Source organism: Nannospalax galili, unplaced genomic scaffold (assembly GCF_000622305.1).
Source record: "Nannospalax galili isolate Female #2095 unplaced genomic scaffold, S.galili_v1.0 scaffold103, whole genome shotgun sequence".
In the NCBI taxonomy this organism is placed as follows: domain Eukaryota; kingdom Metazoa; phylum Chordata; class Mammalia; order Rodentia; family Spalacidae; genus Nannospalax; species Nannospalax galili.
Window position 1 is genome coordinate 2,775,844 of NW_008352136.1, and position 16,330 is coordinate 2,792,173.

The following is a 16,330-nucleotide window of genomic DNA, read 5'->3' on the forward strand; positions in this document are numbered from 1 at the left end:
CAGGAAGAGGGGTAGGGAGGCGAGACCAGGGGAGGATGGCAGGGAACTCAGGCTTGTTAGGCCCTTGGGCACTTGGGGTTCAGGCCATGGGGGAAATGCCACACAGTTGGAGGGGCTGCGGGAGCTCCCAGCCCCTCTTGCTTCTGTATGTTAGAAGTTGCCAGCTCCCAGCCCATCCTGCCAGCCCCGCCTTTGGGCTCAGCATACTTCTGCAGCCAGAGAAAAGAGGCCCAGAGTGCCCACAGGGAGAGTCCGGGACACCCATGAGGTGACACGGATGGGATTGGAGCAGAGGGACATAAGGACATGACAGTGAGCCAGCTCTCAGTTCTTGATCTGGAAATGGCAGCCATGCAACAGGACTCCTCCCTGGACCCTGTTGTACAGGACTACAAAGGAGAAAGAGGAGGAGGAGGAGGGAGGGAAGGAGGAAGAGAAGAAAGAGGGGAGGAGAAAGAGGGAGGAGGAGGAGGAAGAGGAGGAGAAGGAGGAGACGCGGGGAGGAGGGGGAGGAGGAGGACTGATTCTGCAGACTGCGGCCCTGTTTCCAGTGTCTACCCTGTATGGACTTTGCCTCCAATCGGAAATGAGGCTGAGGGCCCCCCAGGCACTGACCTGTGGGTGAGAAGTGAGGGGGCTCCATTCAGCTCCCTCCCCTCCTGGGGCAGGTGTGTATCCCCTCCGATGTGCATTTAGGGGCTGCCCCTCACATGGACATGCCCAGGAGGCTAGGAGGGAAAGCCATGTCTATAAATATTTTATTAACACATGCTTATGGCGGTAATTCTCCCGCCTCCCCCTCCCACCCACCTTCTAAATTATTTTAGGAAGAGCCGCAGTCAGTCGGCCCAGAAGCCTTGCCCAGTGATTTACTGTATCATTCAGCTTTGGAAGATTCCATAATAGGTTGTTCTAGAATCAGCTATTAAGAATTTCACAGCCGTATATAAATGTCTTTGCTTTGTGTCATAACATATCATTCTGAAATATATTAAGGATCATTTTCATTAATCAAGGATTTTTTTTCATTAAAATGATACTCTCCTGCTTGTGGCCCTCAGCCTTCTTTGAAAGCCCTAATCCTATGCTTTGTAATCAACACCAGTCCTGGTGGGAAGATCTGGGGTCTTGTAACCAGATGTGGAGGTTTTGGAAGTGATAGAGAAATCACAGCAAGTACTGATGTTAGTTTAGCACTGGGAGGTTTTAAAAGTGCTTAGGCCCTGCGAAATATAGGACCCAGTGAGAAAAATCTTGCTGTGGATAAGAATCGGAGCAGGTCTGGAGGCTCTGAGCCTTGTTTCTTTTCGTTTTTTAAAATAACATTGTATTTATTATTTGTTATTTTATGTGTATGAGTACTTTGCCTGCATGTATATAAGTGTACCCATGCCATGCAGTGTCTAAGGAGGTCAGAAGAGGGTGTTGAATCCCCTGGAACTGGAGTTGCCGGTGGTTGTTAACCACCATGTGGGTGCTGGGAATCGAACTTGGGTCCTCTACAAGAGCAGTCAGTGCTCTTAACTGCTGAGCCATCTCTCCAGCCGCTGAGCCTTGTTTCTTTACTGTAAAATGGACTGGGATTGTGGAGATGGCTCAGTTCATCAAGTGCTTTCTGAACAAGCATGAGGGCCTGAGTTCAGATCCCCAGTGCCCATATCAATACTGGGTGAGGTCGTGTTGTTTGTAACCCCAGCACTGGGGGTCGGAGACAGGAGTACCCCTGGGGCTTGTTGACCAGCCAGTGCACCCGAAGCAGTGAGCAGGGTCAGTGAGAGACTCTGTCTCAAAAAAAAGGCAGAGTGAGACTGAGGAAAACACCCTATATGGACCTGTGCCTTCCGCATGCACCTGCACACACATGTACACACAATATGCACATACACATAATGGGCAGGTAAGGGTTTCTGCCGTGTAGGCCTGCTATGAGGATTAAGAGAGTCAGTGACAGAGTGTGCGGTACAGGAGTTGGCACTGCATGTGGGACTCACACCTGTCTACTTTTATCTGCTCCATTCTCCAGAGGAGGAAACGGAACCTCCTAAAAGGTTCATCCTTGGTGTCATCCCAAACCTGGCTCCTTGTTTTCTGAGGCCCTGGGCAGAGTCCTCAGACAGCTCAAGGTCTCTGTGTTCCGGGACCCCTGTGATGCCGGCTCCACGAGCTAAGCCACAGCTTAGTTGGGTTGACTGAACTTCAGAAGGTCTTTTGTGACTGTCCCATGAACCGGTCAAGTCTAGGCAGGTCCCCACAGGCTCTGGCCTCCTTTGGCCTCACCATGCTGGGCCCCGGCTGCTGCGATGTCTCTGCTTTCATCTTGTTCCCACCAGGGTCCTGTCTGTGGACCCTGCTGAGCCCTCAGCTATTAAGTCAGAACTCCCTCCTTCCCTCCATCGCTCCCTCTCTCCCCCTCCTCCCTCCCTCTCTCCCTCTCTCTTTCCATCTCCCTCCCTCCTTTCCTCCCTCTCCCTCCTCCCTCCTTCCCTTCCCTCGTCCTCCCTCATCCCCCCTCCCTCCCCATTTATCTCCACCCCTCTCCCCTTTTCCTCCCTTCCATATGTCCCTCTGTCCTTCCCTCTCTGCCCCCCTCCCCTCCTTCCTGGGTGTTGCTACTGTTCTGAGCAGCAACATCCAGCCACTTGTTTTTCACCGACCCTCTCCAGGCTGTGACTGTGTGAGACCCCATCTGACTCCGTTTACCACAGCACACCAGGGCCCAGCACAGTGACCCACCCACAGAATACACTCTAACATCTGTTGACTGAAACTTTTCCATGGCTCTCAAACAGAAGAGAGATGAAGGATGTGGGGGGACAAATACTCTGCACATTGGGGCTGGGAAGAAGGACAGCTAGACGGTTCTGTTCTCACAGTCCTCTCTTGTCCCACCTCTGGGCCAGCACATCATGGCTGGTCATGGGGCTCCTGGGCTGTGCTGGTGCATGTGTGAGGCTGGTTTGAAGCTGCTGGGCATAGCTGGCCTCTGAGTGTTAGGCTGTCTGCTCTCAGGTGCTGGAGTGGCTGCATCCCTCCTGCCCTCTACTCAGTATCCATGCCTCTTTTCTGTCTCTCAGGACCTGAGCACCATCACTGCAGTAGACAGAACATGTCTGCATTATAGTTTGTTGTTCACCAAGACTGGTATGGCTGCTCCGCTGGAGGCATTGGACCATAATTCCCAGGAGCTCATGTTTCCTTCCTCTGGCAAGAGTGTCCCATGAATAATGAGCTGGTGCCTGTGGTGTGTGTCACAGCAACAAGAGGGTGGGAGCTGGGGCCTCGTTCTGGACAGGGTGGTGAGTGCACATAGCGTTCTTGACCGTTTGGCTGTGTAGCAATCCTGTCCAAGTGACTCATTACTTATCTCTGCTTCGGTTCTGGAGAACCTTGTCCTTCGCCACCAGGGGCGGTTAGGGAATGTGCAGCTCAAGTGTGCACTGAGCCGGGGCTCAGGTCTTTGTGAAGCTTTTGGTCTGTTCTGTTGGGTGGCTCTGAGCTGGGCAGGCTGTGTTCAGCCTGATGTCCGTTTGATCAGTGAAGATTTGGACCAGTGACATTCCTTACTTAGATAGAAACTGTGGTGCCAGTGAGCGTCTGGCTCAGACCAGAGCTGGGTCTTGTCGCTCTCCCCAGAGAGTGGAACTTTGTGTCCCTGTGCCCACTGAATCTCAGCACTGCACAGAGGACCGTGGCTGGTGGAATCCAGTCTGTTGGAAGAAGGATGGCTTATAGCTGCGTGGCTTTGTTTCATTTCTCTGAAGGCCCACCAGTGTTGTGGGTAATTTATGTTCCCTTTAGTAAATTCAGCAGCCTGCTTGCTGTTGACCTGTTGTCTAATATATGACACAGTCTATCCCAAATGTAAGCCCACGAGGGGCCAGTGACAAGGAAGAAGGAGGGCGCCAGGCCATTGCCAACTCCCTGCACACCATCATAAAGACGCCAGGCCCTGAATGAATGGGCTGTAACTCGGGGAGTCCCAGGTCATCAATGACGGGCCTGGCACCTCGCCTTCTGCTTCATATTAGCAAGGTCAGTCCAGCTGGTGCTGGGAGAGACAGGTGAACTCGTTCAGGCTGGGAAGACCCTGAATACAATGTGGGCACAGAACAGAGACTGCACTGCCTTGTTCCCAGCCCAAAGCAATGTCCGAGCCACACTTCGGTGCTGTTGTGTGAAAAACTGAAACAGTAGAAAAGAACATGTCAGTAGGCACAGTGGCTCCACACCCACTTCCTCTGCCCTCAAAGGCAGGACTGCCGATGGTCTGAGCCGTGTCCTGTGTGGGGACTGCGGATGGTCTGGGCCGTGTCCTGTGTGGGGACTGCGGATGGTCTGGGCCGTGTCCTGTGTGGGGACTGCGGATGGTCTGGGCTGTGTCCTCTCTGTGGACTGCCGATGGTCTTAGCCGTGTCCTGTGTGGGGACTGCGGATGGTCTGGGCCGTGTCCTCTCTGTGGACTGCGGATGGTCTGGGCTGTGTCCTGTGTGGGGACTGCAGATGGTCTGGGCCGTGCCCTCTCTGTGGACTGCAGATGGTCTGAGCCGTGTCCTGTGTGGGGGCTGCGGATGGTCTGGGCCGTGTCCTGTGTGGGGACTGCAGATGGTCTGGGCCGTGCCCTCTCTGTGGACTGCAGATGGTCTGGGTCGTGTCCTCTCTGGGGACTGCGGATGGTCTGGGCAGTGTCCTCTCTGTGGACTGCTGATGGTCTGAGCCATGTCCTGTGTGGGGATTGTGCATGGTCTGGGCCGTGTCCTATCTGTGGACTGTGGATCGTCTAGGCCATGTCCTCTCTGTGGACTGTGGATGGTCTGGGCCGTGTCCTCTCTGTGGACTGTGGATGGTCTGGGCTGTGTCCTCTCTGTGGACTGCGGTGGTCTGGGCCATGTCCTGTGTGGGGACTGCGGAGGGTCTGGGCCGTGTCCTCTCTGTGGACTGCGGATGGTCTGGGCCATGTCCTATGTGGGGACTGCGGGGTCTGGGCCGTGTCCTCTCTGTGGACTGCGGATGGTCTGAGCCGTGTCCTCTCTGTGGACTGCGGATGGTCTGGGCCGTGTCCTCTCTGTCTACTGCAGATGTCCTATCTGTGGATGGACAGCTGTCCTATCTGGGGACTGCAGATGGTCTGGGCCGTGTCCTCTCTGTGGACTGCGGATGGTCTGGGCCGTATCCTCCCTGTGGACTGCGGATGGTCTGGGCCGTGTCCTCTCTGTCTACTGCAGATGTCCTATCTGTGGATGGGCAGCTGTCCTATCTGGGGGCTGCAGATGGTCTGGGCCGTGTCCTCTCTGTCTACTGCAGATGTCCTATCTGTGGATGGGCAGCTGTCCTATCTGGGGGCTGCAGATGGTCTGGGCCGTGTCCTCTCTGTCTACTGCAGATGTCCTATCTGTGGATGGGCAGCTGTCCTATCTGGGGGCTGCAGATGGTCTGGGCCGTGTCCTCTCTGTCTACTGCAGATGTCCTATCTGTGGATGGGCAGCTGTCCTATCTGGGGGCTGCAGATGGTCTGGGCCGTGTCCTCTCTGTCTACTGCAGATGTCCTATCTGTGGATGGGCAGCTGTCCTATCTGGGGGCTGCAGATGGTCTGGGCCGTGTCCTCTCTGTCTACTGCAGATGTCCTATCTGTGGATGGGCAGCTGTCCTATCTGGGGGCTGCAGATGGTCTGGGCCGTGTCCTCTCTGTGGACTGCGGATGGTCTGGGCTGTGTCCTGTGTGGGGACTGCGGATGGTCTGGGCTGTGTCCTGTGTGGGGGCTGCGGATGGTCTGGGCCGTGTCTTGTGTGGGGACTGCAGATGGTCTGGGCCATGTCTTCTCCGAGGACTGTGGATGGTCTGGGCCGTGTCCTCTCTGTGGACTGCGGATGGTCTGGGCTGTGTCCTGTGTGGGGACTGCAGATGGTCTGGGCCGTGCCCTCTCTGTGGACTGCAGATGGTCTGGGTCGTGTCCTCTCTGGGGACTGCGGATGGTCTGGGCAGTGTCCTCTCTGTGGACTGCTGATGGTCTGAGCCATGTCCTGTGTGGGGATTGTGCATGGTCTGGGCCGTGTCCTATCTGTGGACTGTGGATCGTCTAGGCCATGTCCTCTCTGTGGACTGTGGATGGTCTGGGCCGTGTCCTCTCTACAGGGCACTCCAGGCCATGGGATTCTGGTGAGCGAGGGCATGCATTAGTCCAGCAGGATCTTTTGCCACATGAGACCCAAGTCCTGAGTTCCCATCTGCAGGTGGCCACCTGAGGCCCCTGCGCTGCTGTGGTGGACGCAGCAAGCTCCAGTTAAAGAGTGGGCTGCCATGTGACTGGGCGTCTGGAGCTTCAATCCATCTGTCCTCAGACCCAGCACTCCTGAGACCCTCCCAGAGCTCCTTCCCTGCCCACATGCTTCTCAGGGCCAAGGCTGTGCCTGTCTGCCTGGCCCAGCTGGTGGCTTGGCTCCCTGCCCAGCAGCTGTGCAGCCGGGCCTATTCTGGGCCAGGCGAGGATTTATTCTGCATTTTCTGAGCATATTGAATTCATTCATTAAGCTGGGATGGCTGCTCTGAGATGTAAACAATTATCATTTTTTGAAAAATGAACTCCCTGAAGTGGCCAAGACTGGAAGGCAAGGCAGAGCACTCAAGCAGCCCTGGGTGTGTTTGTGTGTGGAAGCTGGAACATGGGGGCGGGGGCACTTGGGCCTCAGTGTGGCTGTTCACTCTCTTTCTGGGTGGCCCCATGAAAGGCCCTCTTCTTTTAGCCTCTCTTTCTCTGAATACCATTGGCAGCTCACATCATCCAGTGCTTGCCAGGTCAGGTGCTGCTCTAAGAGCTTTGGTGGTTTCAGCAGCACCATGGTGGTGGTAAGGGTGGTGATAATGATGATAATGGTGATCATGGTAGTGGTACTGATAACGATGATGATGGTGATCATGGTAGTGGTACTGATAACGATGATGATGGTGATCATGGCAGATATGATGATGGTGATGGTCACGATGGTGGTGATGGTTGTGATGATGGTGATTGCCATGATGATTGTGACGATGATGATCATGTGATCATGGTAGAGATGATGGTGGTGATGGTCATGATGATGATGATGGTTGTGATGAAGATGATGGTGATGATGGTGGAGTCAATAATGGTGATGGTCATGATGATGGTGGTAATGGCAATGATGATGATGATGAAGTTGTTTCAAAGAGTTCCATGGGATGGAACGAATGACCCATGCAGCATGCTATTGTGAGGAGCATGTGGCTGCTGAAAGGGTGCTGAACTGGGCTCACACAGGCAAAATTTACTCCTGGTGTCTGCTTTGCCAGCAGAGTGGCCTTGGGCAAATCACTCATGGGCCTGCTGCTGATCCCTCTGCCTATTGCTCCTGCTGTCACCCCATGTGACACCTTCTGGCTCACTCCCTGAGCACACTGCTCCTCAGCTTGTATCCCCTGTGTGGGGACACTTTCAGCCAGTTTTACATTCTAAATGACCCGCTGGGAAATCATCCAACCCATATTAAAGATAAAGAGACTAAGGCTCCAAAAGGCAGTGTTTCCTGTTTGAGATGTCACAGTCATGTTAAAAACTATCTAGCTTCTGGCTCTTCCCATAATCCCCCAGCATCATAAAGAGCCTTTGTGAGCCATTCCCCTCTGGATTCTCCATGGTAATTGTTTGGGAGACCTCCCCAATGACTCCTTTCTTCATATGAATTCCCAGCACACACTGACATAGCTAAGGCTCTGAGAAGTCCTGCATCAAAGCAAACCTGTGGGGTCAGTCTGAAATCTGGGACAGGACTTGAAACTCTTTAAGAAACACGAGGTCCAATTTTTCATGGTATCAATGACAGGACTTTGCTGGACACGCCTGGACAGATCTGCCATTTGGGGTGCAGACCCAGTGCACTTCCAACCTCGTGGAGTCCTCACACATGCTATGTGCATGGCTTCTGCTCCTTGCTGTTCTTGTTTTTAGGAAGAGGAGACTAAAAGTCAGAGAGTCAACCGACTTCTTAGCATCCTGGGGCAGGAAGTGGGGTGGGATTCGAACCAGCTACTCTGTTTCCACGGCCCCTCCCTTTTATCTCTTGCTGCAGCCACAGCCTGTCTGGCTTATCTCGCCTCTGTAGGTGGCCTCTGTCCTCCTAGGCCTCTGAATTGTAAATCTCTGTGTGAGGCAGTGGGAGCCAGATGCTCCGATGTTATAAATAAGTCCCATAATGTTGAGTAATTCAGGAACCGCTCAGCTATTGTTGGAAGGAGAAGTAACTTGGTTATTAATAAATGCAGGAGGTCACAGTAATTGATAGCAATTGAACCCACAGTACACAAAGAAAATAGCTGTGCATAATTTTTTTTTTCCTCTCTCTCAGGAAAATCTTGCCTCTGCAGGTGGATTTGAGCGTCAGACACGGCAGCTCCGCGGCTTCCCCCTCTTCCTTCCTTTTCTCTCTCATTTCTCCTTTTTCTTCTCCATTCAAGTCCTAGCTTGCCTGGTGGCTCTGGGGACAGAGTGAACACGGGTGAGCAACTCCCTGGGTGAGTGTGAGCTCTTTCAGTGGAACTAGAATCTCCACATGTCTGATGGAATGTTAGAGATGCAGTAGGCTCTGCCCAGATAGTCTTGAGGTCAAATAAGTCTAAACAGAAACCCTCTCCCACCCCCCGTGTGGAAATTCACAAAATATGCTTCAAAGGCTCTGCGCAGTCCCGCAGCGATGACACTCATGTAACCAAGCTGGAACACTGATATGACACAGGACTCATTTTCCTTAGTGTGTGTATGTGTACATGTGTGTGCACATGTATGTGCGAGTATACATGGATGTATGTGGGCCTGTGGGCCAGAGGTTGACACTGGGTGTCTTCCTCAATCTCCCTCCACCTTAGTTTTTGAAATAGGTTCTCTCACTGAACCCGGAGCTTGCCCAGCAGGCCCAACAGAAATCCTCTGGTCTCTGCTTCCCCAGAGCTGGGGTTACAGGCCTTCTCTGTTATGCCTGGCTTTCCAGATGGGTGCTGGGGATTTGAACTCAGGTCCTCATGCTTGCACAGTGAACACTCTATTGACTGAGCGTCATCCTGGCCCCCAGGATTCACATTTTTGCCCAGCATCCTAGATGAACACTCCATGGAATCACTGCCATTGGGGAGCACTTTGGGGAACCAGACAACATCCAGTGATGTGGCCATCCCACCCTGTTCCACGCCTCTGTTACCACCAAGAGTTACTGAGGCAGCGCTGCTCTGGGTGACTGATGGCAGGAGCCTGTCCTCACCCAGACATGTAGGTGGGCTTTGAGAAATAAACAAGGTGGTGGAAAGAGACAGAAGCTTGCTGGGGCCGGCTACCTCTTGAGACTCTTGGCCATCATTGGTGGGAAGATCCGCTAACCATGGCTCAGTGTGGCCGTGCATGGTGGCTCCTGATCAGCTTTCTCTTGGCTTCATACCTTGGGGGTAGAAGATGCCGAGAAAAGGGTTCAAGGGCAAGTTCTATGTGTGGGATGTGAGCCCAGAAGGCACCAGAGGAGGCTGTGCCAGGGTCCAGGTAAGGGGGGTGAGGCTGTGGTATTCCCTGGCTGCAGGGGCTTGTTTCTCACTCACACCCAAGGAATGGCTGGCGACCCAGTGAACATAGTGGAGGAGAGAAGAGTCTGTCTGGGCAGCGTGGATGACCCTCTAGAGAGGGCAGTGGCAGTTAGCCCCCACTTTCCCTATCAGAGGCTGGTTCTGACATTCCCTCCATGTCTCTACCTGGCTGGCTTTGGTTTGAATTATTCTTTTATCTTTTCCTGGTGTTTTGAGTATGAACTAATGGTCCAGATGGCTGGCTCCTGGGGGGAGAAAAAAACTAACCTGTTCTCTTTTCTGAATCTTGGAGGAGTAAGGCTGGAAAGTAGCCAGGACCGGCCATCAGGGAGACCAATTATTCATTCCTTGACTTAGTCCTCAGTTGGTGACACATGTCACAAGTGTTTACTGCATCCTGGGGCCAAGTCTAAGTCAGGAGCTCAATAACAATGATGCACCTACAGGTCTCTATCCTCTGTGGGTGGCTGCTGCACAGGGCCTGGCCAGGCTCTAAGTTACTTTGTGTAGCACTTTGGATGAGAAACTTGAACTTGCAGGCTCTTTCTATGTTATTTTGGAAAGTTTATGTGAAAGTCCATGAGACAGGGCACAGGGACAGGCTGTGTCCTGCACAGTGCCTGGAAGACATGTCCTTCTCAGTTCTCAATGACTGTCATTATTTTCAAATGATGGCCTTGAGGGGGAAAGGGACACTGAGATCCCCAAGCTTGGTCCTGAAGCTGTAGACAGAAAGACCTGCAAGGGTGTCTGTGCACAGCGGGCCTGGGGGGTCATGTCACCAGGGGACCATCTCCCCCAGTCCTTATACCCTTCTGAAGGGCTCTTAGGACTTTGATGATCTTTCACACATAGGGAGACCCAGTTTCAAAATGACTGTGCAGCCAACTGGACAATTCTCAAATGATAGGAACCAGATTTGGCCTTGGGTCCTGTTGGCCCTTGGTTCTGTTTTTCTCTGCCTTACATCTCAGTTGAAAAACTAACTAAGGCCTTCCTTGGGAAGATGGGGGCTGCTCTCCCCATTTGAGCAAAATGGAGGAGTTCAGGGTTGGGTTCTACATCCTGGTCAGCATTGGGGCGCTGATGATGTATGCCAAGCCCCTGTAGACCCCTTCGATGTCACTACAGGCAGCCACTCATAAGAACCCAGAAATGTCCACATAGGTCAGACAGGAGCCCGAGGGCCTACCAGACTGCCTGCTGCCCCTTCTTTCAGAAACCTCATCACCAATCCCCTTCCCAACTTTGCCAGTTTCTTGAGGCTGGGCAGGTCACTCGCTGCAGGGGAAGTGTGGAGACTCCAGAGGGGCTGTGGGTGGTGAGGCACTGGATGAGGACAGGAGTCACCAGCACAAAGTCAGCTCCTGTTAGCTCACTTACTACCCCACTGAGGAAGAAGGGAGCCTCTTCCTGGGTAATGGTCTGTAGGGCTCTCTCTACTGCTGGTTCAGTTCCCTTGTTAACAAAGAGAGAGCTGGCTTCAGCCTCAGAGGTAACGTATCTAATTAGAATCTAATGGTCTGCTGGCTTCTGTATTGTACTTTTTTCTGCGTTCTCTTGTGACAGGCGATAACGGGTTCTCATCTAAGATAGAACACTAGCATTTCCTTTCACAATGTGTTTGTCTAAATGGAAGAGATAAGTGAACCTGCCTCAGAGAACTTCTGTCTGGGGTCACAGGAGTCTGATAGGTTTCCTAACAGTGATATTTGAAGGACAGATTTAGTGAAAAAGTGTTCTTCCACTCAGCGGCCGTCCATTGTTCAGCAGTTCTCTGAGTTGTTTTTCTCATCTGTAAGTAACAATGGCTGGGCAGCCTGTAGCACCCTGAGGTGAAGGCAGGGATGGAGCCTGCAGGAATAACCTCAGCTACTCCATGAGTGCCAGGCCAGTCTGGGCTATATAGTGAGACTCTGTCTAAACAGGGAAGCAAAAACTGCAAAAGATAATAGTGTTTTCTAAGACTGTTGTGAAAATTAAAAAATAACAGATAATGAATAGGGCTAAGGTGCCATATGTGGGAATCTTGCATAGATTGTCAAGCCTCCAAACTGGTGAGTTAAACAAAGATGCGATGTTCAATAAGACAAAGTCAGCGAGATTTAGCTACTCTCAGAACAACCTTTAGTGCTGCCTCCATCCTCATCACAATCACCACCTTCACCACCATCACCACCATCACCTCCATCATCACTACCATCACCCTCATCATCACCATCATCCTAACCTCCATCATCACCACCATCACCCTCATCATTATCACATCACCATCATCACCATCATCACCACAGTCACCACCACCATCACCTTCATCAGCATCATCATCACCACCATCACCCTCATCATCACCACCATCCTAACCTCCATCATCACCACCATCACCATCATCATTATGACATCACCATCCTCACCATCACTTTCATCATCATCATCACTACACCGTTACCACCATCATCACTTGTGTTATCGTTTTTGAATAGCCTCGTTACTTCAGGGGTCTTACTTTCAATGTCTGTAAAATGGGCCTGATAATGTGATGCTTGTGGTGACCAGCACTGAGCAGCGGTTGCACAGGAACACCTTGGGAAGCAGCAACTACACATGAGCCCCCCTGCGCCGTGTCGCTTTCAAGTCTCAGGTAGAACCTTTCCCCCAGAATTCTAGTCTGCTCTGAGGCCAATTCTTCAGATGTCTTCCAAGCCCGGTGGACTCTCAGAATCAGCTTGGGCTGGAGTGCGGGTCTCTGAGGGCAGCTGTGCTTGTTTCAGAGAAATGCGTTTATGAGAGGGTGGGGAGGGCATTTGGGGGGCAGTGCTGTGATTTAATAAATCATTTGCTTTTATTTGGATCGCAGCATCCACTGTAGGAAGTTGGGGAAACAGGACATCTCCTTACCCAGCTGTGCTTACTGTCTAACCACATTCCCGGTGGTCTTGTTGGAATGGAGAGAATTCCGAAGCCATCCTTTGGGATGGTTTGTCATCCGCTTTGCACTTCTCCCCCATCTGTAAGCACTGTTTGTGCTCATGCTGTGCAGAGTCCGTGTTTTAAATGGCCTCTCACTGCTCCTCAGTGTGGATCCCCTCTGTATTGTGTGTCTCTCACTTCACTACTCTCCTCCTCCTCCCCATGGTACTCCAGCCACAGTGGTTGTCTCCGTGCCTCTCTGACATACCACACTCATTTCTTCCTCAGGGCCTTTGCACGGCCCCCTCACCTATTAGTTCTCTGAGCAGTCAGCTCCTCCATGGCCACAGCCCCATAGTCATATCTTCCCACAGCCCCTCTGACCAGCACAGGGGGCTAGCAGAGCAGAGCCTCTGTCTCTGTCCTTCATCGTGGTTTAATTTCTCCTTGTGCTGGGCATGGTGCCTATTTTATTTCCTTAAGTTACCTCATTTATCTGTTCATCCACTTACTTCTTGTCTAACTCCCTTACTGGACTGTAAGTTGCACAAGGCGGCCACCCTATGTGACTCAACACCACTGGGTTTCCTGTGGTTAATGTAGTGTGTATCACATCACAGGGGCTCAGTAAATGCAGGCTGATTACACAGGTGGCTGACTATAGCTTTGTGGCTGGGCAACTGGATGAGTAGTTGGGTGACTGTCCACTTACTTCTTGTCTAACTCCCTTACTGGACTGTAAGTTGCACAAGGCAGCCACCCTATGTGACTCAACACCACTGGGTTTCCTGTGGTTAATGTAGTGTGTATCACATCACAGGGGCTCAGTAAATGCAGGCTGATTACACAGGTGGCTGACTATAGCTTTGTGGCTGGGCAACTGGATGAGTAGTTGGGTGACTGGCGGGTATGTGAGGGCAGAGGGTAGTGGATTGGTGAGAGGACAGATAAACAGACACATGGATGGACACAGCCTACTTCTATTCCTGAACCCCTATTGAGGGGGGTCCTCATACATATTTTAATGACTTTGAAAAGGTAAAATGGGTGTGAGTATGCTATCCCTCATCCTGTCCACAGTGGGCCGGAAGCAGTTCATGCGGTTTGAGTGGGCCAACCGTGCAGCCGAGGTCCTGGGCTGTGACTACGAGGAGCTGAATACGGCCACCTTCAAGCACCACCTGCGGCAGATCATCCAGCAGATGACGGCGGGGCCCAAGCGGCGGGGCCTGAAGGATGAGGACACGGGCTCAGGTAGCAAGCCTGTGTAGCTACACTCTGGGTGCCTGGCTCTGTGCTGGGGTGGCACGGTGGCCGTCCCTGTGTTGCTTTCCCTTTTCCTCATGTTCATCAAGCCTTCTTTGGAGACCTGTCGCGTGCACCTGTACCAGGCACAGGGGTCGCCAGTGTGGGTGGAAAGGGACATGGCTCCTACCTGCCTGGTGCTTATGGCCAAATAGCTTGCTCTGCTGGTTGGGGTGTGGGTTTCAGCCACCACATACTGTTTGCAGTGACCGATGAGAACCTTTGAGGTGGCTTAAACAGGAAGGGCAACGTCTGACTTGTTCTTTGCCAACCTCAGCTTGAAGGTTGAGGAGGGAACAGGAGAAGGGAGGCTCCACTGGGAACCTATAGAAAGGATCAGTTGAGGGGCTGGGGAGACGGCTCAGTGCCTGCTGTGCAAGTGTGAGGACCTGAGTTCGGGTCCCAGTTCCCACATTCAAGCCAGGTATGGCAGTGCACGGCTGCTATCCCAGTGCTTAGAGAGTGGCGATTGGAGGACGGGATCCTCAGTGCCAGTCTAGCTGAACCGGTGAGCCCCAGGCCTCAAAAACTAAAGTGGAGGACAAAGAAGACACCTCTGGCCTCCACATGCATGTGCACACATGTACACACCCACATGAGCATGTAGGTACACCACACACATATACAACAGCACACAAAAGAAGTCACCAGGCGAGAGGGGACACTGCCGGAGCAGTGACCGAGTGGTGAAAGAAATAGGAGGAAGCCAGATGCTGGATCTGGGTACAGAGCGAGGAGACACCATGAGCCCTTGGAAAGCAGAGGGACTAGATGCCATCTAGAACAGGAATAGGGTTAGCTGCAGGAATAGGGTTCAGGTTTCACTGGTGAGGGGGTGGTGGCAGGATTCAGCTCTGTGTCATGAGGGTAGGATCCCTAGAGTCCCCAGCTGTGGCTCCGTTGGCCAGACACCCTTGCTGCAGAAGATTGGGGTGAGCAGAGCCCTGGAGGTGTCTGAGAACTCTCTGTGCTCTGTCAGACAGGAGGGCTTGGGATGAGGGGAAGGGCTGCTTTGAAGTGCACCTTGGGGACACAGTCCCTGGAGCTGCAGTCTGCTGTCACTCAGATCCCACAGACTTTTTTGTTTCCCTCCAGGTCTGTGCCTGGGACAAGCTCAGCTGTCCTCATCCATCCTTTCTAACACATATATACACACACATGCACACGCCTGACCAGCATGCACAGACACATACTACATACATGTACCTCTATGCATACACAGACAGCATGCACACACGGACATGTGTACTACATATATGCAAAGACACGTGCAAAGAACACACACAAAACAGACACACATGCCCACCATTTCCTGAGTCTGTGTAGACACCTCCAGCCAAGGTCTCAAGGGTGGTCATTAAAGAGACAGGGACCTACAGGACTAGGGTGATGCTGGAAGGTTCTGGGTTGCCTAGCAACAGCCCAGAGTCTGGGTGGAGCCAAGGGAAGGATGGGGAGTGTTTGGGGGGCTGCGGCAGGCGGGCAGGATGTCTAGAATACACAAGCAGAGATATTCATGTAGATTCTAGAGTTTGCAGACCAGCAGGTGGATTCTAATTCTGTGAATGGAGCAGGGTTGAAGGTTGGGGCTGTGACTGGCCTGTTTCTTGTACCATTTTCTTCCTCGCGGCCTCATGGAGGGTGGCTGCTTTAATGGATTGCATTCATGCCGGTGTGTGTCCAATCAAATCTTGCCGATTGTAAGAGTTTGCTAAGCCTCTCTACTCCTCTGACGCTGGAGAGAGGCCGGAGGGGTCTTAGACGTCTACACCTGGGTTTTGAGGGCCTCTGCTCTGGTGGGCCCACTGATCTCACCCATTCATGCTGTGGGCTGTGCAAATGGTCTCCAAAGTGATTCTTCCCAAGTCAACCAACGACTGGAAGAGTCTATGTAGTTGATATCTTTGTTACTCAGAATATTTCCTCCAAATAAAAGCCTCGGGGTGAAGTGATTGAGTCCCAGTGTATGAACGTGAGCTTGTTTCTGACATAACTTCATCCAGTTTCCCTCCAGAGAAGTGCAAGTCACAAACATGGACTATACTTCTACCTTGAACCCAGTGCTAGGGATTTAAAGCCCTGACTTCAGAAATGGTCCCTCACTTCAAGGCCCTCCCAGCTTCAGAGGTTTCAAAAAAATGACCACATAAGAATAGGCTATAGTTGGAGCTAGAAACCCAATATAGATCTGGGAATCAGCCTAAAGGTAAGAAGAGTAGTCAGGGAGGGCTTCCCTAGGGAGGTGACTGTGCCAGTCAACTTTCTGTACTGTAACAAAATACCAGCGATAATCAAATTCAAAAGAAGAAAGGTTTATTTGGGCTTGCTGTTCAGAGGTTTCAGTGATGGGCTGGCCTGTTGCTTCCAGGTAGTGGAGTGGCAGCACCCTTTGATGAAGAAGCCACTTACCTCATGGCATAGGGAAAGAGAGAGTGGAATCAAAAGGCCAGGGTCCATGGCTCAGGGCCACACTCCCAGTGACTAATACCTCCCATTAGGCTCCATGTGTTAGAAAGGTTCTACTACTTCCTGGTAGC

General features: G+C 52.2%; 1 protein-coding gene across 1 annotated transcript in view; it reads left to right on the plus strand.

Moving 5' to 3' along the window:
• Myo18b (myosin XVIIIB) overlaps positions 1-16,330 on the plus strand; it is a 239,358-nt gene that overhangs the window by 42,092 nt on the left and 180,936 nt on the right. Inside the window, exon 13 of the mRNA XM_008849005.2 lies at positions 13,569-13,742. Coding sequence (XP_008847227.1) covers positions 13,569-13,742 — 174 coding nt within the window. The remainder of the gene's footprint in view (positions 1-13,568; positions 13,743-16,330) is intronic.